This window comes from Phascolarctos cinereus, unplaced genomic scaffold, assembly GCF_003287225.1.
Source record: "Phascolarctos cinereus isolate Bilbo 61053 unplaced genomic scaffold, phaCin_HiC Scaffold_2;HRSCAF=192, whole genome shotgun sequence".
Taxonomy (NCBI): Eukaryota; Metazoa; Chordata; class Mammalia; order Diprotodontia; family Phascolarctidae; genus Phascolarctos; species Phascolarctos cinereus.
In genome coordinates this window covers 407,634,507-407,660,219 of record NW_027555625.1, presented here as the reverse complement: position 1 = coordinate 407,660,219, position 25,713 = coordinate 407,634,507, and the positions used below count along the sequence as shown (strand labels likewise).

Here is a 25,713-nt window from a genome sequence, read left to right as displayed (position 1 = left end):
CTATCTGTTATGCCACGTTTCTTCTATTTCCCTAACAGCAGCAATAATGATCATAATAATAGCTGGCATTTACATATTGCTTTAAGGTTCGAAAGCACCTTTACCAACATTATTTCATTTTCTGCACATACAACAACCCTGAGGGGTATACTAGAATATGTACTGGAATTATGTTGAGTTTCAGTTGACCTGAAAAAGAATCACTGGATCCCAGGCATACACCACGTATTGTTACAATGTAGTACAACAGCTAACTGTAACTTTACTGGATCAAATGAACAGTCACAATGGTCTTTGGGAAATCTCTCCCAGATAGAGTTAAGAGCACCTTCTTTGACCTCCTGAAGCTTTATTGATCATGGGCTCCCTACCCCCACCCAAGAATTAACGTGAACACTGTTTTCCCAAAACCGGACTTCTTTGTAACAAGCTGCAGTGACCACTTGTTGCGTTCATGGAATCCCTTTGGCCCTCCGAACTTCCACATGTAGTGTGACCCTCTGGAATGTCTCCTCTCAACCTCGCCAATGGCATTTCCTGCAGCCCAAGAGAAGGGGAGGGGAGCTCTCTAGAAATGTTCTGTTTCCCAGGGATGCAGTGGTCTAACTTCACCCTCCAAGCTCTAAGACTCTAGCATCAGCAAAACAAGAGCGAGTCTGATAGTAGCACCAAAAAGGGGCGGGTAGGGAGAAAGGGGGGATGGGAAGCAGCCCTGTGCAATTTTCCATCCTGACCAGAGCTGGAAAAGCTAACTTGGCTGAGAGCATGGCTTGAATAATAAGAATTACAGTTTGGCCTTCTTCCACCATAGAAAACAAAACCCACTAGTTCCCAGCAGAACGCTTCTCTTTTTGCAAAGCGACAATTCTGCTCCAAAGAGCCTAACTGATCTAGCCATACTGTTGTGCTCTCCTTGCCTGGGGCTCAAATGAGAAGGTTCCAAAATGGGGGTGGGGGGGGCATCCAGTCAGTCCTTCACAAATGAGTCTGTGACTGAAGCACTGTAGACTAGGAGTAATGTGGTTCCGCCTCATTGCAAATAAAATGAAGGCCTGAACATCTCAGGTAGGCCCCTCTGGTGAGAAATGCTTTAAATCAGAGAAACATGGAATGGATTGGATTTGATCTGAGGGGTTTAGGGGAGAGGAGCTTTCAAGCCGCATTAGAAGGGAGATGACATTAGTATGGCAGCATGGAAAGATCCTGAAGTCAAAATTGTTGTTCGGTCATGTCTAATTCTCGGTGACCCAGTGGACCGTACTGTCCATGGGCTTTTCTTGGCAAAGATACTGGAGTGGTTTGCCATTTCCTCCTCTAGTGGATTCCTTGCCCAGGGTCACACATAGGAAGTGTCTGAGGCTGGATTTGAACTTCAGTCTTCGTCACTCCAGATCTAGTGCTCTATCCACTGAGCCATCGAGCTGCTTCTGAAATCAAAACACTTGTGTTCACATCCTGGTTCCATCACTTATTAGCAGTGCAATCTTGGGAGAGTCATTTAAATTTATTTTCCTCATCTGTAAAAGTGGAGATGATATTTATACTACTTTACCATTCAAGGTGGTTATGAGGAAAGCACTTTGTAAATTGCCAGTAGTTTTAAAAAATGTAAGTTATTTTCATGTTAATGACTCCCCAGAGCTGCTTACACTGAAGAATACTGGGTACTCACTTTTCTCCATCCTTTTTTTCATAAGGATTCCAATGGTTCCATTTGCTAAGAAATTCAGGTTCTCCATTTTATGGGAGAAAGTGATTTATTCCAAGGTTGTAAAGCCACATTAAAGAGGTGGTGAGTTAGAACTTTAGCTCATAGAGTGAACTTCATAGAGCTAAACTATCTTTAGAGCTACATCCCTAATTTTTTAGTGTAAATTAATGAAAAGGTAGGATTCAATTTACAGAATTTCACATCGTAAACACTTTTTTCCAGGAATGCATCTGTTCTGTATTTTAAAAGATGGATAATTATGCAACTGTTTAACTTACTAAGGTAATTGAGGGAGATGCCTAAGCCACTCATGGTAAAACTTCATTTAAAAAAATGTTTCTACTAACGTTATTTAATTTTTTTTTTGTCCTCAGTGGGGGAGGGAGGGCAAGGAGTTATTGAACAAAAGTCACTGGTAAGAGGACTTGTGTTTTCCTGAACATTTTAATTACTATTTCTATACTTCTTTTCATTCTGTCCCTTCGCCTCTCTCTCTTTTTTTAAAGGCAGTTGGGATTAAGTGACTTGCCCAAGGTCACACAGCTAGTAAGTGTCAAGTGTTTGGTCTGAGGCCGGATTTGAACTCAGGTCCTCCTGACTTCAGGACCGGTGCTCTATCCACTGTGCAATCTAGCTGCCCCTCCCCCTCGCCTCTCTTTCAAGGCATGTACGGTTGGTTGTGTGCCTCTACTTTTCTTCCATACTCTTTGGAGAAGGAATTTTAGTGCTGTATGATCTTTGCAACTAAGAGGGATATTTGGCCCAGCATAAGGTTAGTAGAATAAAGACTTGGTGACATGAGAGGTGGAAAGGTAAAGAAGAATGTCTTCTGCAGACTTTTTTCAGACTTTTCCCAGTATCTTCTTCCACATCAAACTAATTACATCCCATTGCTCTAAGGCACACTCCCTTCCCACCCCATCCCCATTGCCAGAGCACAGAATTATTGGAGGGTACACAGAGACGATCTGCAAGCATAAAACACTTACAGATTTCCATTTTAAATATTAACTAATGACAACAGTGTCCTGGTCTCATCCACTCTAGGCAAAATTCTCTTCAGACGAAGCCACATCAGGGATGTAGCTGTCAAACGCCTGATTCCCATTGATGAATACTGTAAGGTACGTTGAAAGCTATCTCACAATTGGCAATCCAATCTTCCCTGTCTTTAAAGCTGTCATTCTCCCTTGTACTATCTACTGCTCCGTTAGATAGTAAGCTGTTTGAGGGCAGGAACTTCTTTTGCTTCTTTCTGTGTCCCCGGGGCTTAGCACAGTACCTGGCACATAGACAGCCTTTAATAAATGTTTAATGATTGGTTGATTGCTCCCTCAGTGGAATTGACTTTATACAGCATCTATATACATATATATTATTGTCCCTCGATAGGAACAAGGCAGTATCTTTTTGTTTTGTGCGTACACATGCATATATCTGTCTGCTTCGCTCATATCAGACATCAAAACAGAAGCCACTCTCGTAAAGCACAGGGTATTTTAGGTATCATTTCTCCCGTCAGAGACATGGGTTCAAAGAGGGTCCCAGTTAAAAATAACTCAGTAGAGGTTTTAGTGGACTGCAAGCTCAGTCTGAGCAAACAGTGTTTTCTGTGACTATAAGACAAAAATCTGTGTTTGAGTGTCAGGACCAATGATGCTCTGGCTTGCATAGTCTTCATCAAGAGGATTCTGTCCAGTTTGGGGCTCTATATTTTAGGAAGAACATTGATAAGCTGTAACATTTTCAGAGAGTGACAAAGATGGTGAGGGAACCAGAGACCTTTCCAATGCAAAGAGTATGATAAGTGTCATTTAAGAATTTGAAAGTCAAAAAAAAAATAATGGTTTGAAAGACCAGCATGCAAAAGAGGAATTGAACTTGTTTTGTTTTGTCCAAGAGAACAGAGCTAGAAGCGAGATTGGTGGAACATGCAGAGGAAAAGATTTCTTTCTGATATACGTGTATACACATAAACACATACCTATTTCTTACATATACTTATATATGCTATATACTATATTACTGACACTATATACATATGTTATGTATTATATTGTACATAATATAAATGTATAACATTTTATACTATGTATTATATTGTACATTATATACATAAAATATTTCTTATATATACTCTAAAGATAAATTCCATAGCAGCTAGAGCTATTTAAAAGTGAAATCAGTTGCCTTAGGAGGTAGTGAGTTCCCCATCACTGGAGATCTTCAAGCAAGGGCAGGGATGATCAGAAATGTTCTGTGATTCTGTGACATTCCCCAGGAAATAATTAGTGACCCATTTCTTTGTTTTGCTTTGGCAGGGGGCAGAGAAAGAGTAGGATTTTTTTTGGTCCTGTTTGTTGCATGCAGCATGGTGTTCAGGAATCAACTCTATGAGGTATCATAGAATGACATAAACATGGGTAGAGGTAGTGTATTGCACAGACAGCTTTGGCACCTGGGCTTGGGTATCTCTAGGGCTATAGTTCTGGAGTGAGAAGCCTCAGTCCTATTGGGAAACGTCCTGAGTCAGTGGGATTTCTGAGCCAAAGGATCCCGTGCAAGAACACAAAACTTCTGCAGTTCCTTAAATCTTGATCCTTGGGGCAGCTAGGTGGCACAGTGGATAGAGCACTGGCCCTGGAGTCAGGAGGACCTGAGTTCAAATCTGGCCTCAGACCAAACACTTGACACTTACTAGCTGTGTGACCCTGGGCAAGTCACTTAACCCCAATTGCCTAAAACAAACAAACAAAAAATAAATAAAATAAATCTTGATCCTTTAAAGGCACAGATCCACTCCAACCTAAACCACTGTGTGGGAAGAACAAAACCTTGTAGGTTTACACTGGGGATAAAAAGCAGGTTTAATGGGTATTGAGATGTAAATGAAATGACAAGATACTTAGTTGGAGGAGGAAAATAATCATCTCTTTGTAGGAAGGGAAATTGTTAGTGGCTCACAGATGGACAGTAAAGGAGATCAGTGGAGCATAAGAAAAGGAGGCATGAGACAAAAGTAAGAGACAGCAGCATCTAGTGAAGAAAGTGCTGTACTTCATGCTAGAAAGACCTGGATTCGAATTGTGCTGCAGACAGCTACCACCTTTGTGGCCCTAACCTCTCAGTTTCCTTATCTGTAAAATGGGCATAATAAAATGAAACAATCTGTAAAGTGCTTTGCAAACCTTAAAGCCCTATCTAAATGCTATTTATCACTATTACTAACATGTTCAAAAGGTTATTTCTCAGAAAACTCAGGCAAATTCAAACTCCCCTTTTATAGGAAGTCTCATAAAACCACCATCTTTTCTTAGACAACTCCAGGCATGGGACAAAGGAGATGTCAAAGCCTAGTGAAGCTGAGTGATGTGAAGGAAACAGCACTGACCTTGGAAACAGGAGGCATGGGCTTGGATCCCAGCTATAACCTTTCCTAGTATGTGACTCACAAACAAGTCACTTGGTCTCTTCCTTCCTCATCTGTAAAATGGGGGCGATGATTTATACTTCTAGGGTTGTGAATCAGATTAAAAAGATTTATACTAGACTAGGATTGTGAAGAAATTGCTTTTAAATCATAAAATTATGGAAATGGGAAAAGTTTTTAGTGTTGTCCCCTTCCCTTTATGTGCCATTAAGAGACAATCTCCCTTTATGTAATTCCATGCCCCGCCATGAATACCATGCTCTTAGACCTCTTAGGGTCATTCTGCCAAGCTGAGGAATGTTGTTCCAACATTTCCCCCCATGCCTTCCTAATGGGCTATTTGCCTGCTTAACTTCTCTTTTCTTCCTCCTCCTCCTCCCTACTTATGAGCCAGTTTCCTCTACCTTTATAAGTCTAACTTCCCAAATCTGAACAGCAATCCACACATACCTCCCCACAGGTAGCACTTATATAATCCTCCATTCCTACCACCATCACCAAATTCAATTTTGGGAGGAAAAGTCCTTAAGTGATAAGAAACTACTGCCTTCTGCTTCTGGCTGTCGTGTTTGATGGTATAAGATATAAGGAATCCATTTGGCTTAACAACTGGAACATAATGCCTGATGTTCTATGACCCACTTAGAAGCTTTTTCTCCCTCTGGTTAATGCATTTCATTCTGCACTAATGTGTAATAAAGTGGATGTTCAGCTTAGCCTGAATTTCCACATTCATACTTCATCCAAAGGAAGAGGCCAGTCTCTGGAATAAGCTAAAATTGTTGGGGAGTATCATATGGGCAGAGAGTTAAGCAGGACTTTCTCTGCACTGTTATACTATGTACTCGTGTATCTTACCCAAACGGGTCCAGGTTTCTCTTGAAGTACTATGACAGACATTGTTATGGTCTGTCTGTTCCTGCCTTGAGAGATGGAACCCCAAAACAGGACAACTTGGTGTTTTCTAGGAACTGAATGGCATCTCTTCCCTTTATATTTTGTTAATAATAAGCATTTGCTGAATTTCAAAGTCAAAATTCATTGTTCAGATTCCCAGCATGGGTATAAGGAGATGAAATTAAACCTGTCTGTGCAGCCACTTGTGACCAGATTAGTTTTGTATTCACTGGAGAAGGAGAAGATTGGCACTAAAATTAGGTCTTGCATTGTCTGGGGACATCACTTTTCCAGTTTTGTCCCTTGTTATCTGGATTGGCTGTGACTGCTATGGCCTCTGAGTAAAGAAGTTTCCTCTAAGTGCCAATTTGTGCTGGGTGCCCTGGGCTCATTTACAGATTGGTTCTTTTCTAATGTGTTCCCTCTCCTGCTCTTTTTCTCTTTACCTTTTTATTGGGAGCCTGAGCTCCCAGACAAAAGTAAGCTAAATAAGATGAGTAAAGGCTGTCACAAGTCTGAGAGATGACAGTATTCAGGTGACTTCTTTGTGCGGGGCATACAGCTACAGTCATCACCACCGATTTCCTGATGCCCTTTGCCTCTCAAACTTGGTGGAGTTGCCAGGCTATCGTTAGCAAGCATTTTGTGCATCTTCTAGAGGTGCAGCCTTGGGTCAAATGCCATGGAAAGCACATAGTCTGGCTCAGGAGACAATGCTAAACATTCACACGTTCTTAGATTTAGAGCTAGAAGGGACCTTAGAAGCCCTCCAATTCAGATGGGGAAACTAAGGTACAGAAAGGTTAAGTGATTTGCCCAAGGTCATACAGTTCATAAGTACCAAGGCTTTAGTTTTCTGTTTTAATCCAATTCTTCTGACTCCAAATCCCAGCATGCATGAAACAATTAGAAGAATTATAAATGACTACAGCGTCCCAAAAGTTTTAGTGCAGAGTGTACCATCGAGGCTTAAATCTGCACCAATATTTTTGGAATACCCTGTATGTAATGTCTGGTTTAGTCTATAAATTCAGAGAAAGTGGAATAACTTAGTGTGCTATGCTGCTTAACTCAGGATGTAAGAATGAGTTCCAAACTAGTGAGTGTAGTTTAGGAATGGAAAAAAAAAAAAGCATACTGAAATCCCTTTTGAATTCTTTGATCTACACATGGATTCCCTCTGGATTAGTGCTGAAGAAACTGACATGGTTAAAAAAAAAAAGGCAATAAAAATCAGTGAGCCATAAATACCAAATGTTTTAAGTAAATAACACTTTTTCAAGAAAATGTCATTACATTTGACGGTTTCTAAAGTTTTTACCATGGAGTGCTAATGAATATATCTACCATTCCAGAATTCAAGGGGAACTCAGTGGTGTGAGTAGGGGGCCACGTGATGGGGGACAAGAAGGGGGGCAAGACCCCTGTACTGGAATGTACTGGTCCCTCCTCTGCCCCCCAGCTAACTTGTCAGCTCCTTGAGGGGTGAGGGTGAACAATGTTTCTCTCAGTCTTCACAATGCTTAGCATAGGATTGCGTACTGTGGTATAGTCCGTTACCTACTCAATCAATACTTGTTTGTTAGTTAATTGGCCAATCAGCACAGAAATATCTAAGCACTCAGCCCTTGATCCATTCATTCTTAGCCCATGTGTTTGGTCAGGAATTCATCCCCATAAGCAGATGCTAGACTTTTTTCCTTTGGTTATCTGTTGCCAGATGGGTAAAAACTGAAAATAAAAACAGCATCTGGTGGGTGAGAAATAATTTGATGTTTCCACAAAGGCAGCATCTTTAACCAATATATCTCATTGTTAGAGCCCAACATCTTCAGACAGTCTCTCTTGAGTCCTCTGGGAGAAGGGAGACTTCTTAGGGAGAAGGGGACTTCTTGATATCACTGAGGGTAATGATGCCATTTGGAGATTCCTCTCTCTAACCTCCAGCCAAACTTCACCTGCTTGGGAAAAGAGAAGCCAGTCACATCAAAGAGCTCTTTCCACCTTTGTTGAACTCTCAAGGCCCTGAACTATAGACCTCAAATACAAAATCTCCCAAGCCTTCTGTAAGTCCAGCAAATTGAACCATATCTCAGTCCGCAGAAGAAACAGTATGGGGAGGATACTGATCAGAATATAAAGTACAGGTCCAGATAGAGGTCTGAAGAACTCAGTGGGAGGATGAGTGTGGGGAGACTGTGAGGAACTCTCAACCAGTTAGCGCTGTGAATTTCTTTTCCTTCCTTTCCCGACAGTCAGATTTCCTACAGGGACCACATTTCCACATTTCTCTTTGTTTCCTCAGGCCCTGATCCGATTGCCACCCTACATTTCTCAGTGTGATGAAGTACTTCAGTTCTTTGAGACCAGACCTGAAGATCTGAATCCCCCCAAAGAGTAAGTTGGTTTCTTGATGGCCAGTTGGCTTTTCTTTCAGGAATTTCAAGCTTCTCCCTATACTCCAACCACAAATGCCATGGTATCCCAAGATAGTGGGAAACTGATGCCACTCGAGGAAGTATACAACATTTGAATTAAAATAACACACCAGAAGCTTATACCTCAAAACTGCAGATAAAACAAATTTAGTACAAGAATGACGAACTAAACCCTTTTTTTAAAAGCCTTTAACGAAAAAAAGAAAGAAAGAAAAGATGGGATCAGGTGTTGGTCCAATCTATGTTGATTGAAGAATAAGATGGTTGGGAGAGCTGAGGGATGAAATGACAACCTAGAGTGGAGTAGGGAGTTTCTAGGCATGGAAAAATAGGAGAGAAAAACAGGGAGAAACTTCTCTTCCCGGCTAGGTTTAGATGACCCTTCTATGCACCAACAGAAATGCCTAAAAGCTTAACTTAGCTTGAACTCAATAAAAAGGTTGAGAAAGTGGAATGGGCTGTTGGCGGACCCTTCTGTGTTGAAAGAGTTCTGGGCTGAAGTCGTCCTTGCTACTGAAAGTCTATTTCCTGCTCAGGGAGAAAGCAGTCTTCTGTCTCGTTTGTTGGAATGGGAAGCGAGTGGAGAGGATCTGAAAACCATTTAAAGAGAAGAAGACTAAATGCCATGCTTATGCCTATCTGTTCCCGGATTCTCAAAGTCTTAAGTCCTTAAGGTCACTTAAGAACCCTGAGATGAGCAAGGAAGAAATTCACTTTTGCAAAGAGAATATTTATTATGGGCCCAATCTTTCATCATTAACAGTTTTATTAGTCTCCAGAATTACTCAGTTCCTACCTTTTACCGGACTGTCATCCTTTCCATTTTGCCTTCAACATATAGTGATTTAAAATAGCAAAGGGTAGCTCACAGACTTGAGAGAGATATTTGCAAAAGGCTCAGAGTACTGTCAAAGTGCTCCATCTCCTCCCCGAGCCCAGCCTCCTCTTCCTCCTAATGTCACTTCTGCTCTTCATTTTCCTCATTTATAGGAGAGATGATAAGGGGGATAAAGGAGGGGTACACTAGGAAATCTGAGTGATATACAAAAACAAAAAAATCAAAAATTTTTATTTTTAAAAAAATTAAATAAATGTGGTATAGGTGGATAGAGAGCTGGCCATGGATTCAGGAAGACCTGGATTCAAGTCCTGCCTCAGAAACATACTGGCTGTGTGACCCTGGTCAAATCATTTACTTTTGCAGTGTCCTAGGCAGTTCTCTAAGACTGTAGGTTATAGAATAGTTACAGCTCTGCTTAGGAAAAGGGAGTTATCTACACCAATGTAATTGCAGGTCCAGGCCAAAAAAAAATTTTAAATAGGGATAATAATACCCATGCTGTCTACCTCATGTGATGGTTATAAGGATCAAATAAGATATTTGATATGAAAGTATTATGAAAAGTGTCCATTGCTATAGTAATTATTTCCTGTTATCTGAGGAAGCTAGAACCCTCAGATAAGAACACCATAGCTGACCTCCCCTTCCAGCTTTCACTCTTTTTCATAGGTACCTCCTGGAAACCCAAAACATGAACAAGATGAGCCGCTGGAAGCACCTGGTTCAGAGAACTGTAGGATTTGTAGGTGTAAGAGACCATCTAGTTAACCAATAAACATTATTAAGTACCTGCTGTGTTCCAGGCACTGTGCCTCCTTTTACACCTGAATAAATAGAGGTTTAGAAAGGTAGAAGAGGCAGAACTTGGATTCAAACCCAGGTTTTCTTGTCCCAAACCCATTGCTCTTTCCAGAATGTGGAAGGGAAGGATGATTTTAAAAAAAGAAAGAAAAAGAAGATATTTTCTGAGTTTGTAGCACCTAGGATATTCATTTATAAGCTGTCTATTCCTATGTCCCAGCCAAATGCCCTGGTGCTTGTCTAAGCTCAGATCCAAAATACTAATTATCCAGAGACTATGACATCCCAGGTGACAGTGGTTTTAAGCTGGTCCCCAAGTTCCAGGGTGGACCTTGTAACTCATGATGAATAGTGATCAAAAACGGCCTGACTCAGCCATCTGTGGTCCAGCGTTTCTGAGATTTGTATAGATGTCATCATTCATAAATAAGATAAACTCTTTCTCCAGGAAATTGAATGGAAGCCAACACTTGAAAGGAATCAGAAGATCAAGAATGCTTTTTTTTCATTCATTATTTCTTCCTTTATTCGGAAGTGCTGGCGGAGAAGAGACAAGGTCAGCACATTCCATGCTCAGCTGCATTTCTGGCTTTGCTTGGGATTTCTCCCCTAAGATGATGGAGGACTTCTCGTGTCCATCCAGAAGAGTGGAAAATACTTGTGTTGAGAAGGGCTTTGGCCTGCCAGGGGAGGAGGGCACAGTGAGCACAAACTAATTCAGCTATGTGAAAGTAAATACAGCCATGGCACACATGAAGGGGGAGAGAAAAGTGTGTAGGACGTATCTACAAAGGCTTTTGGGAAGAGCAATGGAGTTGGAGTCCAAGGACCTGGGTTCAAATCCCAGTTCTGCTACTTGCCCTTAAGGAAAATTGCTTCAACACTCTAGGCTTCGGGTTCCTCGTGTGTAAAATTAAAGCACTGGATGATCACCAGAGGTTATTTCCAAAACTTAAATCCCATGAGGGGATTTTGTAGTAGGGTTTTGGCAGGGGAAAGACAGGGGTAGACAGGTTGGGGAAGGTTTAGGGAAAAAAGGTTTAAATTGAGACTGAAGCTAAAGCTGGTAATTGGAATAATTTGGCTAGAAAATAGATGTTGAGCCTGAATTTCCCAACCTGTTTGAGAAGTAGGGAGGATAAGGAGAACAGTGGCAATGGACCTCTGCTGTGAGAAATAGTAAGGAAGGAGGGTAGTATATAGAGCTCAAAGAGTTGATGGAGGACCTTAGTGCTTGTGTGTTAAGTAGGAGGTAATTGGAGCTCCTTATAGGTTTCTGAGCAGAGGAATCTGTTCTCCACGCTGCTTCTTCAAATATGATATTGCATATGATAGGAAAAACTTGAGAAATCGGCCCACACATGCACTTTACATGTAGGAGAATAGATCATGAGCCCACTCAATGCCAGAGAACTACAACTAAGGAAACCTGTCCAAGCTTAGGAGCCCTTTCCTTCAGTTGTTTTCATGTGTCTATACCATACAGGTCAATGGGTAGGAAGTATCCCATGAGCCCTATACCCCCTATCGTACATTGGCATTTGTCCAGCATGACTACCTCCTTTAAAGACAAGTGTTTTGGTTACTTAGATCCTGAATTTAGCCTTTGAGTATGTTTTCCACCACCACAGCAGCTTTCTCAGTATGCCTGAAGCTTGGAGGGACATCCGTTTAGGATTCGTTCTTAGATTTCTTACTGATGTGCTGGCTGAAGGTTCTGCATCGGCTCTCTGCTCCTCAGCCTGAGGCCTGCTCAAGGCTTTGTCCTGGTGGTTTCCCCTTTTCAGAGAACCAAAATGCCTCCTTGTCCTTTAAGAAATTCAGCTTTACAAGGTGGAACTCCAAGATGTAGGGATATAGAAACATCAAGGGAATTTTCTGAGATCTTTTCTATTCAATACAGCCTGCGAATTCCAAGATGTCTTGGAAACTTCTGCTGTTATTTCTCTCGAATGCAGAGACTGTTACTAAATGAAATAATTCATCACTGATATACAATATGTGCTGACTCACTTCTCTTTTCCCTCCCTCCCCTGCTTCTCTCCTCTACAGGGAACATATTGGGAAGAAGAAATCGGGTAAGAATGCAATTCTTTTCCCTCTCTATGCCACTGAATTATCTCTGCAGATTCTTCCATCTGCTCCTAGCCTGGGAAACTGAGGACCTGAGTGTGAGTCTTAGTTCTAATCCTTGTTAACTGTGCAACCCAGGACAAGTCACTTAACCTCTCTGACCTTCAGTCTCCTCTTCTGTAAAGTGAAGATAGTAATACTTGCACTACCCACCTCCTCCATCAAATCCTGTATCAGTACTTCCTCTTGTCATGGAAGTGAGTTATCCAGGGTCCTTGATTGCAATGAAAGCCAAATGTAAGTTTAGATAGGTCTTAAGAAGCTGGAGGGATTTGAGTTTGGGCATAGCAGTAGACCTGGATGCCTGCCATCTGAGGACCAGCCCAAGTACAGAAAGGTTCATTATTAGACTAACTGCAAGGTGATGAATTTTCTTGCACATGGTAAACTTCAAAGATCCTTTAGGAAGGCCTAAAGGGGTATGACCTGTAGCAGTAGAAGGTTCACTCACACCAATGGAATCAAAGTGCCCAAAATGCCTCAAATCTCACAGGTTTGCTGTGAAGAAAGTCATTTGTCATGTCTTTAAAGCCCTCTAGAGGTATTATCATCATCCTCATCAACAGAGTTGCATAGGGTCTCATCAATCTGTTCAGGCCTATTCCAAAGGGGAATGGCCTGCCTTGGGAGATATTAGGATCCCCAGCCCCAAAGATCTTCCAGCAGGGGCAGCTCTTTTTCTCTTCAAAACCAGTCTTTTTTTTTTAATAGCTTTCTTCACTCTTTTCCCAATGAGGGAAACAACAGAGAAAGGAAAAGAATAGACTACATAGAGAAAATGTTCTGCTCTCAGTCTCGGGAGCCATAACAGTCTCAGGATTCCTAGTAATGATTTCCATTCTTATAGCGGATAGAGTACTGGAATTGGAATTGGAAAGACCTGAGTTCAAATCCTACCTCAAACATTTACTAGTGAGCAACCACTTAGCCTTCCCAGACCTCAGTTTTCTCACCTGTAAAATGATGAGTTAGAGTCACTGGTCTCTAAGGTCTCTTCTCTATCTGTGGTCCATCTCCTCCCAAGGGTGTCCCAACATCATTGCCTTGTACTGTTGGTTCTGTGTGTGTGTGTGTGTGTGTGTGTGTGTGTGTGTGTGCGCGCGCGCACGCACGCTGGCGTGTACCTTACAGAAAACACCTAATAGTTGTTCCCAACTTTGTTCCTCTAGGCTCTTTATGACCTCACAGTAGATTCTAAGGTTTAACAGTTTGGGGACAATCCAGACAAAAATGATAGAATCTTTCCACAGTCACCAAAGCTCTCTTTTATCAGGTTTCATCCCGTGATTTCTGAGTGCAGTTGAATTTGTAGGAATTCATAGAAGTGTTATATTGGTAGTGGTGGTGGTGGTAGTCAGTATATTTTCATTTCCTACATTTTTGGAGCTAGCTTCTGGGTCAAGTAGGGAATGTCCTAAGGGTACAGTGTCAGATACCACCACTCCTGAAAAGTAATCGGATTCAAATCCTGACTGGCCCACTTGCTGCCTGCGTGCCAAGTTATTTCACCTCTCTGGGCCTCAGTTTCCTCTTCTCTAAACTGAAGGAATTGGACTAAATGATCCCCAGGCCCACTTCCGATTCCAAATCTGGTGGTTCCATATAGTGAAGGAGCCTAGTCTCCTCCACAGCTTGCAATTATACATGTCCACCACGCAACAGTTGTTCTGAATTCAGCGTCTCTGGTCTCTTGAGCCACTCCTGAGTGGAAAGACTGTGGTCAACAGTGCTTTTAAAAAAGATTTAAGGTTGTCCCTGGAAAGAAGACATTCTATAAACTAGATCTAGCCTTTTAAGGGTTGGAAGGAACTGCCCAAAGGCCCAAAGCCTAGAATTACCTCCTACCTCTTCTTACCAAACTCTGTTTACAGCTCTCATTTTCTGGTTTAATAGGTGCTTGGGGTAGCCTTGGCATCCTGCTCAAGCTACAAATAGCCACTAGACCCATGGATAATTATATGGCCCCCAGAAGGGAGCAGAAAATAGGAGGGCATTTTGCTCTTCTTGAGACTGTCAAAAGGTCTATGTTTTCGACTATAGCTAGGATCTTATCCCTGGAAGGAACCAGTGGGAGGGATGAAAAGGAAGGAGAATCAACTTTGGTAAATAAAGCTGAAGTGTCTTCATGGAACAGAAATACTTTTTTCAGAGACATTGATGAAGGCCCTCATCTAGAAGGGAGAGAGAAGCCTCTAATTAGCGATAACTCTGACTGTTTCACCCACCTGCAATGCTGGGAAAGCTTATTTATATGATCTTGACCATAACTTTCAAAATCAGAGCTGATTCTAGGCTCAGACTTCTTACTGATCATGCCTTTAAATTTGTCCCTCCTTTAGGACCACCTGAGGAGATGTGTGCAGATGTTGCAGAGAGGTTTAAAGTTCATAGCAACTTATTGCTTTAAGGAACTAAAGATGATTGCATTAGGGAAAAATATCCTATGTCTATGCTAGGTTGTTCCTTTCTGTCAATTTCCCTCTCCCAAGGCTTTGGCTAGACCAGTCCTAAAGATTGTTAAGCTATTAGAATTACACTGATTCTACTAGAAAAAAGGATCCCACAGTCTCATAATGGTCCGGATAATTTCATTTAGTAATTATTTTCCATATCTTCTTTGGACCACCCAAAACCAACATTTCTCTGAGGGTTTTTATACCATTCTAATACCCTGAATATTGTTCTTTACTCAAATATTGCTTACTTTCCAGAATTGATATGCTCCAGTAAATGTCAATGAAGTAAATTTCTGCAAAGTGAATTATATTTTTGCCACTGACCTGTGTTATAAAATTTGTGATGCTTTAGAACAGAGGTGTCAAACACCCTGTGTGGCCTATAGTAGTTCTCAGTGAGGTCAAACCAGATTAAAATGTAATTGGGAAATGTTTAACAAAATAAATAAAACCGCAATAGAACATAGATATCATTAATATGTGGTCTTCTAGGTCAATACACAGCCCACAGGGATCCTTATGTATGGTTTCTATTTGAGTTAGACACCATTGCTTTAGAAAATCTTGTGTTTTCACTGGTACTAGAGCTTTAGCTATACTGGTACTCCCTGTACTAATTCAAATCACAGCATCATCACACCTGCTCCCTCTTCCCCAGATTATCACCCTCTGGTTCTAAGTCCCTCTCCTCGCTTGGCTAGGGAGGTGCTTGAAGGACAGGCACTGCCATACTCAAAGCCCTTCCAGCTTGTCAGGACCCTTCTAGAGCTTAGATCCAGCCGACCTATCCTGTGGGGGAGTCAGGGACATTTCCACATCATAATGAAACTTTGAAGGATGTTGGTGGAAGGGAGCTGCATTACCATATTAAAAAAACCCTAAGAAAATGGTGACCAAGTAGAACCAAGAGGACTTTGTACACAGTAACAGCCACGTTATACAACTAAGATTGTTAAACTGAACCCTTCTCAGCATTACGAGGATCTAAGACACTTCCAGAGGCCTCGGGATGGAAAATGCTGTCCACATCCAAAGAAAGGACTATGGAAGTCGAGTTGTTATCACTTATTTTTACCTTCTGTTGAGTTTTGTTTCATCTTTCTGATGGTTCCTTCTATTGGTTTTAATTTTTACTTACAACTTCACTAATGTGAAAATATGTTTAATGGGTATGTAAAGGTAAAGCCTATATCAGATTGCGCACTGTCTTGGGGAGAGTGGGGGGGAGGAAGGGGGGGGAATTTTCAACTCAAAAGCATATGGAAGTGATCGTTAATAAATCAAAATAAAAATAAAATTTTAAAAAATACAGAAAAAAGAAAGAGAGAGAAAAGAAAGAAAGAAAGAGAGAGAGGAAAGAAAGAAAGAAAGAAAGAAAGAAAGAAAGAAAGAAAGAAAGAAAGAAAGAAAAGAAAGAAAGAAAGAAAGAAAGAAAGAAAGAAAGAAAGAAGAAAGAAATGGTGACCAAGGACCATTATGACCAGTTCCAGGAATGCTCAGCAGTATTATGCTTGCAGGGGCGGTGCTTTGCAACACTTTCTTAGCTCTAGACTCTCCTCTCTGCTGTTATATCTTGTCCTTTTCCTTTCCCTCCCTGCCTTATACTCTCATCTCCACCTTCCAGCTATACCATAGGAATATACCCCCATGCCACATTTCCCCTGAATAATATATATGTATATACATATTTATGGATTTGTATATTCAATTTTCATAGTTTCTTCTTTATACAAAAAAACCTTTTATCCAAAAGGCTACAATGAAATATATTTGAGAGCTTGCTGGCAATCTTAGATAATACAAGTAGGTTTTATTGTTGTTCAATTGTATCTAACTCTTTGTGACCCCGTTTGGGGTTTTCTTTGCAAAGATACTGCAGTAGTTCGCCTTTTCCTTTTTGCCTGGAATCTCACAGCTATTAAGTGTCTAAGGTCGAATTTGAATTCAGGTCTTCTTGACTCCAAGCCCAGCACTCTATCTTAGCTGCCCTTGTCTAGATCTAGGCACTCAGAGTCTAAGGCTTGGACAGAGACTCATGCCGAGTTTTGGAAGGAACAGAAACACTAAATTCTATGGATAAGGAGAAGGCATTGTCTTAGAAAAGTCATCTCTAAACCTTGACCCACTCTCCTTTTTTTCCATCTTCCTTCTCCCTGTTCTCAGTGTCCCTTCTTCAGTTACTGATATGCTGTTAGCTCTTCAATTAGCTCTATGAGTCATGCATTCTTTTGCTACAAGGTGTGTTAGGTCACATTTTCAGACTTTTTAAAAACATGCAAGAGTCAGCGTAGTGTAGCAGTGTCAAATTCAAATAGAAATGGGGATCCGTTTCTATTTCTAAACTTTCCATAAAGATCCCTGTGAGCTGCAGGTCGACTTAGAAAACCACTTATTTACATTATATGTGTTCTATTGTATTTTTATTTATTTTGTCAAATATTTCCCAATTACATGTTAATCTGGCTCCTGCTACACTGGGGAGAGTTGCCTGCCACTACATGTTTTATATCTCTGGTGTAGTGGACAGCTTGTTAGGCTTAGAGTCAGGAAGACCTAGAGTCAAATCCTACCTCAGATACTTAGTTGGTGTGTGACCCTGGTCGAGTCATTTAACCTCTATTAGATTTCCTCTATCTAACCCCAGAGAGCAAGATTCAAAAGCAGTGGGTGAACGTTGCAAAGAAACACGTTTAGACTTAATGTAAAGAAAAAACTTCTTATCTATTAGCGCTGTCCCAAAGTGGAGCAGATGGTGTTAGGGAATCCTTGAGTAGAGATCTTCAAACAGAGGCTGGAAAACCACTTGGCAGGTATGTTGTAGTGGGAATTCTTTCCAGATGTGGACTGGATTAGATGGCTAAGTTAAAGGCAGCTGATTGTCTTTGTTGGTGGAAGGAGTTGTCACAGAGCTGCTCAAATCACAGATTCTTCATATGTTTGCATGGAAGCATTCACATGGAGTTGGAAACTCAAGTGTTACCTCACCACTATCCATTGATCCAGATCTTGTCAGGTCCAATTCTGGGCAGTCATGCCAATACAAAATCTTTCCTTCTGGTAAATGTGATGTTAGTCCAGGATGGAGAGTTCTAACTGTTTGCACAATGCTATGTTTTTTCTTGAATAGATTTTTGCTTCCTTTGTTTTTGCCCATTAGAAACCCCTCCCTCCAAAGAAACATGACTGTAGGGATCCCTGGGAACTTTTTTTCCCAAGATGAGTAATAGCCTGCTAGTAACATTAACCTGGGAGGACTGTTTTCTCCAGTGTTTGACCTGTGTTTCAGAAAAAGTTTTTAGGGACCTTGGTAAGCCTTCTGACCCTTTCTGAGTTCCTAAATGTGACTGTTCTTAAGGAAATTTCTAGCACAAAGAAATAGGGTTACTGCTAGTGAGACAAAGAAAAAAATCAATGATTGTCTTAAGAGTGGTTATAATGAATTTTAAACTTCCATAGACCAAGCATAGTCTGAGTGTTCAACTCAGCTATATTCAAGAGGTATATAAAGATACTGGCAGCCCTGCTCTCATGTGCATTCACCTGTTGCCTTGGAGGGAAATCCTAGTGGGGACCTATATGTTACAAATAGCCCCTCAACCATGATTTCTAATATGTTCATGTTAGAGACGTGGGTACCAGAAGAATATAAAAATCATAACCCATAACCAAAAAAACCCACAAACTTGCTACCTTTGTATGCATATTTAGGGTTCACTCAGGAACAGATGTCACTGGTTCAAATCTGATTACTTTGCTGAGTTGTTTTTATCTCCTTTTGGTCTTTCATGAGCATGCCCATGTGCACAGAAGTGCAGAGACAGCGGGATTCCTAGGGTTTTGAGTCCCATGAATGGGCTAACAACCTTTGGAAGAAGTGTGTACTCAGAGGTCTGGCTCCACCTGTTAGAATTATTATAGGAAGTGATACCCTGGCCCGTGGTAGCCTAAGGCTGACAGCTGGATTCTTGGCACAACCTAACTTTAGGATAAGATAAATTAGGTTTATTTATAATTTAGGTTTATTTTAACCTTAACCCTCTCTCCCCTCTCCCCTTCCCCCCGCCCCCGCCAAATTCCTACATTGGCCCTAAGTCACCTTAGGGCCCTTCCTGGACATTTCTATCCCCATTGCTTCCCTGTTATGGGTGGGTAGTAGTGGCTTGGGCCCTCTCGGGTGAGCTGAGTTCTAGCCCTTTGTAGGGGAGGCTCTGAGGAATTCAGTCTCTGTGGGCTCCAAAGAAAACCGAATTCAACCTGCTTATGGCTTCATCTTTGGCCCCAAAGTAGTAATATAATTCTCATTGATACAGTGTATTAAGATTTATGAAGCATTTTGTTCACAGCAACCCTGTGGAGTAGGTGGTTCAAGTATTATCCCCATTCTGTAGGTGAGCAAACTGAGACTGAAAGGTTGAGTGACTTGCCTGGTACCACACGGCCAGTAAGTATTGGAGGTAGGATCAAAACCCAGGTCTCTTGATCTAAGCCCAGCATTCCCTTCACTACCCTACACTGCCTCTCTGGGAAAGGTAAAAGGAAGGGATCATAAGAAAGAGGTGAGAGAGAGAGAGTCAGCTTCTAGTCTTTCTTTCCTTGCCCATCTCCTTTCTTTTATTCCTCCTTTTTCTTCATTTCTTCTCCTTTACTTCTCTTTACTCTCTTTCATTCCTCCCTTCCACTATTTTTCATTTCTTTTTTTCCTCCATCTTTTCTTCAGGTACATTAGCTCCCATGGGGTAAGTGGGACACACATACACACACACACACACACACACACACACTCTGGGTCATATGCTGTAACCTTCAATAAGACTCCACTTGGCTACCTTTTCTCTATTCAGAATGCCATGTCACCCCAGCCTTCCCTCCCGGGCTATGGTACCTTTCCCCAGTGACTCAATTAACCAGATGTGGAGATTTCTTCTGTTCCCGATTTCAGGGGGAGACTTGGCCTCAGTAGATCCAATGGTCCTGGAGCAATATGTGGTGGTGGCAGATTACCAGAAGCAGGAAAGTTCAGAGATCAGCTTGTGTGTGGGCCAGGTAGTGGACATCATTGAGAAGAATGAATCAGGTAAGACAGCTATTCCTTACCAATACTATCTCGAGCAGACACTTTGGGATGGCAGTGAGCGGGAAGGAGAATTGAGGCCCAGGATCCTAGACCATGAGTGCCACAAGGTCATTTTGTCACCGTCACATGAACATGGTAAAATGAAGCCATCTGGCCATTCCAAAGAAAATCTGCTGTTGTTAATTGGCTTAGGTCATCCTGAACATTTGTAATCACAAAATCGTCATGGGTTTCAGGTTTTCATGGAGTTGATGATTTCAGCCCATTCCTTAGCTGGTCCATATTCACAGTGCAGAAACCACATCAGCTAGAGTTAACTGTTCTTTTTAGCCTTAGCATCAGAATGATTGATGATCAGTACTCGTCAAACGTCATATCAGATGTTAGGACAGGACAAAGTAGAGGAGAAGGAACTAGAGGAGGTGAAACAAATCTTTTAATGGAAGAATAAAATATACAAAAGATTCAACATGTTTATCTTGGCTAAAGTCTGTAGCTGGCCAATCTAGATAATAACCCAAATGACTGGCTAAGAGCCATAACAATACATTGCTTTGAGTCCAAATGTTCTCTAATGATAATTATAATAGCTAACATTTGTGTAGTGCTTGCCATGTGCCAGGCACTATGCTAAGCTCTTTATACTTATTAGCTCATTAGGGGCTCACAACAACACAGGGAGCTAGGTGCTGTTATTTTCCCCATTTGATAGATGAGGAAACTGAGGCAAGCAGCAGTTTAGTGACTTGCCCATGGTCACACAGCTCTTAAGTGTCTGAAGCCAGATTTAGACTCAGGTTCATGGGAAGAAAAATCTATTTCTGACATTTTCTGGGTAACGTAAACATTGGCTAGGTTACTAATTAGCACCGCCAACCAAGTAAATTAGAATTGCATACATCCTGAATCTGTGATGAATGTTAGCTCCTAAATATGACTGTCATTAATATGAAGTACAACTTCTGCAAATTAAACTACAATTTCTCTAGCCTGCCTGTATATACCATCCCAGATGCATCCTCATAATTGTCCAAAAATAATCCTGTCTTTAACCTCAGCAGTAAAAATTGTGCTGCTCCCCAGGTGTAGACGCCTCCCAAAAAGAGGATTGCTTTGGGTCTTATTTCCATGGCTGAAACTGATGAGCAGCAAGTCTGAGTAGCTCAGTAAATCTGATACAGAACCAGAATTTGATCCATATCCCAGCTTCCTTGTGACTTTGTACATGGCACATTCCTGCCTCTGTCATCAGCATCAAACCCTCTTTACCAATGGCAGTTTCCAACATAGTCTTCAAATTTGAGCATAGTCTGAATACTGAAGGCGGTGGGTTGTGTTTCACCCAAGCGTTTCTATGCACAGAAAGGATGAGCAGGAAAGGCATGGTTAAAACAGGTCCACAAACATATCAAATGACAAAACGCTTCTTCTGCCTGCAAAGAGTTTCTCGTGTACATGGGAGCACAAAATTTACACACACATACACACAACACACACACAATAATACAACTGTATAACAACCAAGTTCTAGATAATGTAATAGGCAATAAGTGCTGTAAGAATTCAAAGAAAAGAGAGATAGCCTAATCACTTCTCAATCTGCTACCAGACTTACCTTCTTTATGCATAGATCTGGACATGTCACTTCTCTGCTCCAAAACTCATTATTGGGTTTTTGTCTACAAAGTGAAGTCAGAGGCAATATGGTGGAGTGGCTAGAGAACTGGCCTTAGATCCAGGAAGACCTGAGTTCCAGTCTCGCCTCTGATACAGTTCCTGGGCAGGTGCCTGGACTTCTTACTACTCTAGGCAACTCTCTGAGGCTACAAGTTGCAAGGAACGTGCTGGTCTGCATTAGAAAGGACTTTCCTCATCTAGGAATTTCCTATATCAATGAAAGCATAGGTCTAGTCTTTATCCTGACCTCTACTTGTATGTTGCAGCGTACACCTACTGACTGTGTCACCCTGGGCAAGTCCTCTCAGTCAACAAGTCAACGAGCATTTATTATGCACCTATTATTTGCCAGATGGCAGCTAGGTGATGCAGTGGATACAGCACTGGACCTGAAGTCAAGAAAACTTATCTTCATGGGTTCAAATCCGGCCTCAGACACTTATTAGCTATGTGACCTTGGGCAAGTCACTTAACCCTGTTTGTTTCAGTTTCCTCAGCTGGAAAACGAGCTGGAGAAGGAAATGGCAAACCACTCCAGTGTCTTGGCCAAGAAAACCCCAAATGGGGTCATGAAGAATCAGACACAATTGAAAAACAACGAAACTGAACAACAACAAAAATTTACCAGATGTTATGCTAAGTTCAGTGATCTAGGCAACTCAGTCTCTAAGTTGTAAAGAAGGTCTGCATTGATTGATAGAGGCAATTTTATTATCTGGGAGTTTCCTGTACCAATAAAATCACATGTCTGGTCCTTATTCCTGTCCCTGAGTAAAGTTCAAATACCTTGCCAGGAATTCAAGGCTTTCCACAGCAAATACCACCCCACCTTTTCAGCCTAAACTGGACCACTCACTACCCCCGTCCAAGCACTATACCTTGCTACCTTTGCGCCCATGTTCATGCTGTTCCCTGTATCTAAAATGCCCTCCTCCCTATCCACATTCCACAGTTATACTCCAATGACAACCTCCCCAGATGTCCCCTCTGGTCTACCCCACCTCCCTTGACTTCTTTCTTGCACGCTTATTATGTACTGTTTTGTATAATAGTTACTTGATTCACACCTCACCCCATTAGTCTGTAAGCTGCCCTGTGAGGGCAGGAATACTGTCTTTGTATAAACTCTACAACCTCACCCAGGATCTGGCATAGAATTCTGTACACCATTGGCACTCAGTTATGTTCGTTGAATTGAATTAAAATTAATCCCCATGCACAGGGATTATCAGGGAGAAGTGATATGGGACTTGGACATTGAAGGATGTATATGATACGGATTGGTGGAGAGAAGTAGGACAAGTATTCTAGGTGGGGAACATTGTAGAAGCACAGGCATGAAGGTGGGAATGAGCATGGTGCATAGGAGAGATGACGAGGAGCGCAATACAACTACACCGAATTATCCAGCTACATTACCCACTAGCCTTTTTTTTCCCTTCCAGGTTGGTGGTTTGTAAGCACTGCTGATGAGCAGGGCTGGGTCCCTGCAACTTGTCTGGAAGGTCAGGACGGTGGCCAGGATGAATTTTCTCTGCAACCTGAAGAAGGTAGGAAAAAATGTATTTCTAAGTATATATAAATATTTCCAAAGACTGGTAAAAAGGGATCCCTGTACTGAGTGAAGGGTTGGACTCAATGATTCCTATAATCCCTTTTAACTCTAAGACACTAGAATACACATGATGTTATATACTCTATCTGTCTACGTTTGTATCTTCTTCTCCTTCTCGACTGTCAGTGCCATAAAGACTGGACATGTCTTATTTGAACTTTGCATTTTCCTCAGCATCTAGCAAAGTTTCCTACACACATTGAATAAAGGCATGAGTGAGTGGTTAAATGTGATCCTATGAAACTGCCACAAAATGGTAGCTAAAGCCTTTTTGGTGGTGTGGGACTCTCTAAGCCCTCTCCCTTATCTTCATTCAGTCTTTGCTGGGAATTGAAAATCTCCTAGGAGACAAATAGTCTCTGGCCCAGGAACTTAGTAAAAGCAAACTTGGCATTTCAATTGGGAATGAAGGGAATCACTGCCTCCATCCCTAGAGACCAGTTTGGAGAAACAGCCAGAAGGATCTGGCTTCAGACATCCTTTGTATATGGTTGTTAACTGCATTTTACTAACGTCAAAGTCTAATGGAAGCCTGTCTCTCTGTTTTCCATCCAGGAATCATTCTTTGTCAGCCCATTATAGGCATTCATAGGTCATTATCAAAGAATTTGAACTTATTTATTAAGTGCCTTGCAAACCTTAAAGCACTATATAAATATCATCGATTGTTCTTGTTAGAGATTCTCCTAGTAAAGACAGAAAGGAGCTGATCACTTGAAATTTACACTCAACCTCGTCTATTAGAACTGACAGCCCAGGGGGAATCTTTAATAACAACCCATATGCCTGGTTTGCTTTTACTAAGCCATCAAGTCAGAGATTACTTGTGATGCTTTTCTGACTTAAATGCTAATCGGTAAGATCCACCTTCGTGCTAAACTTGACTACTGCCACCATTAATATAATCCAGGTCGAATGATCAAGAGAGCCTTCCATATTTGGGTTCTAGTATTTCAGGATTCTCCTTGAGTTACCAAACCAGAAAACTACGTGTGCTATCGCAACTGCCAGTCTCCAGCAAATGCACCATTTTGCTTTAGAAGTCATGAATGCTGAAGAGATATGAGAGGACACGCCCACCCCCTCCCACCCCTTCATGGAGGTGGGAAGGCCACTGGTCTTACCACACTGCACATGTTTTCTGACTTTTTACACTTTGACAGGTTGTGCTGATTTTTTCCCAGTTTTTTCCTTTCTTTGTTTTTCGTCTTTGTTATATGGGGTGGCTCTCTGAGCAGGGAAAGGAAGGAGAAAGAGTAGAGGGTGAAAAGGTATGATGATGATGATGTAAAAAACAGAAGACATCAATAAAAACTTATTTTTTAAAAAAATTATGAATGAAAATGCTCCCAGGACCTTACCTGGACTTGAAACTAGTTAAATATTCCTAACATGGGGTACCTAGGCTGATTATGGAGAAAGCAGGTCAGAAGCAACTCCTGTTGCTCCAACCAGCCCGAGTACTTTTATGAATATTCATGGTCTAATGGTAAAGTTTCTAACAAGCCACTATAGCTTATAGCGTTAAATATAGCAGCTAGGTGGCACATTAGATAGGGCACCAGCCCTGGAGTCAGGAGGACCTGAGTTCAAATCCTGCCTCAGACACTTGACACTTACTAGCTGTGTGACATTGGGCAAGTCACTAAACCCCATTGCCTAGCCAATAAAATTAATTAAATAAGTAAATAAATATAAGGAGCTCAGTTACTTTAAGTTTTTATAAATCATAAGCAGCTTCAAATGTATTTGTAATGTGTGGTTTTTTTTTTAAACTATACCCTCTTATCCAAAGTATCAAAGAGGCCATGTGGTGTAGTGGATAGAGAGCTAGTTCTAGAGTCAGAAAGAGTTGTATTCAAGCCTGGCCTCTGACTTGCATTAGCTGGGTGATTATAGGCAATTCTAAAACTGAGTTGCAGAGGGAGAGAGAGAGCAAAGAATTTGGAATTCAAAATCTTATGAAAGTGAATGTTGAAAACTAAAATAAATAAATTGGTGAATTAAAAAAAATAAAATTGAGTTGCAGAACAGTTGCCAATCTACATGGGAGTAGGGAATTTCCTAATCAGGACCTCCCTATACAGATCAAGCCACGCCCCCCAAAAAAATCCAAGCCATTAACCTTTTTGACACACTTCAGTAAGTATCCCCGATCTTCCCTCTGAATTATTCAAAAAGCAAGCTTTGTTACTGTCGTGTTTTTTGCACTATTTATTTTATAATCATCTCTCTAGATACTGTCCCCATTCCACTGAATCCTCCTTTGTTACAAAGTGGGATAGTTAAGCAGAACCCAGTTAACAAAACAACTACTCATGACAGTGAGTGCAATGTTCTACATCCATGGCCCCCCTCCCCCCAGCTCTTTACCAAGAAAGGAAAATATTTCTTCATCTTTTCTCTGAAACAAAGATTGGGCAATGCAATTTCATCCCCTTTTTAAAAGCTTGTCATCAGTGGGTTTTCCCCTAAATAATCCAACCCCTAGAGTAGAGATTCTTCATCTTTTTTGTGTCGTGGATCCCTTTGGCAATCCAGTGAAGATGATGGACTCATTCTCATAATGGCGTTTTAAATGTATAAAGTAAAATACTAAAACTGCAAATTAAACCAATTATAGTGAAATACAGTTATCAA

At 41.3% G+C, this 25,713-nt stretch overlaps 1 protein-coding gene across 2 annotated transcripts in view; it reads left to right on the top strand.

Annotated features, from left to right (window-relative positions):
• Window positions 1-25,713, top strand: part of SH3PXD2B (SH3 and PX domains 2B) — a 128,271-nt gene that overhangs the window by 75,691 nt on the left and 26,867 nt on the right. Inside the window, exons 4-8 of one of the 2 annotated variants that reach the window (XM_020992306.1) lie at window positions 2,759-2,835; window positions 8,344-8,435; window positions 12,171-12,196; window positions 19,647-19,781; window positions 22,904-23,008. In XM_020992306.1, the coding sequence (XP_020847965.1) occupies window positions 2,759-2,835; window positions 8,344-8,435; window positions 12,171-12,196; window positions 19,647-19,781; window positions 22,904-23,008 (435 nt within the window). Of the gene's footprint in view, window positions 1-2,758; window positions 2,836-8,343; window positions 8,436-12,170; window positions 12,197-16,096; window positions 19,162-19,646; window positions 19,782-22,903; window positions 23,009-25,713 lie in introns of those variants that run through there. The other variant, XM_078150550.1, reaches the window with a different exon arrangement.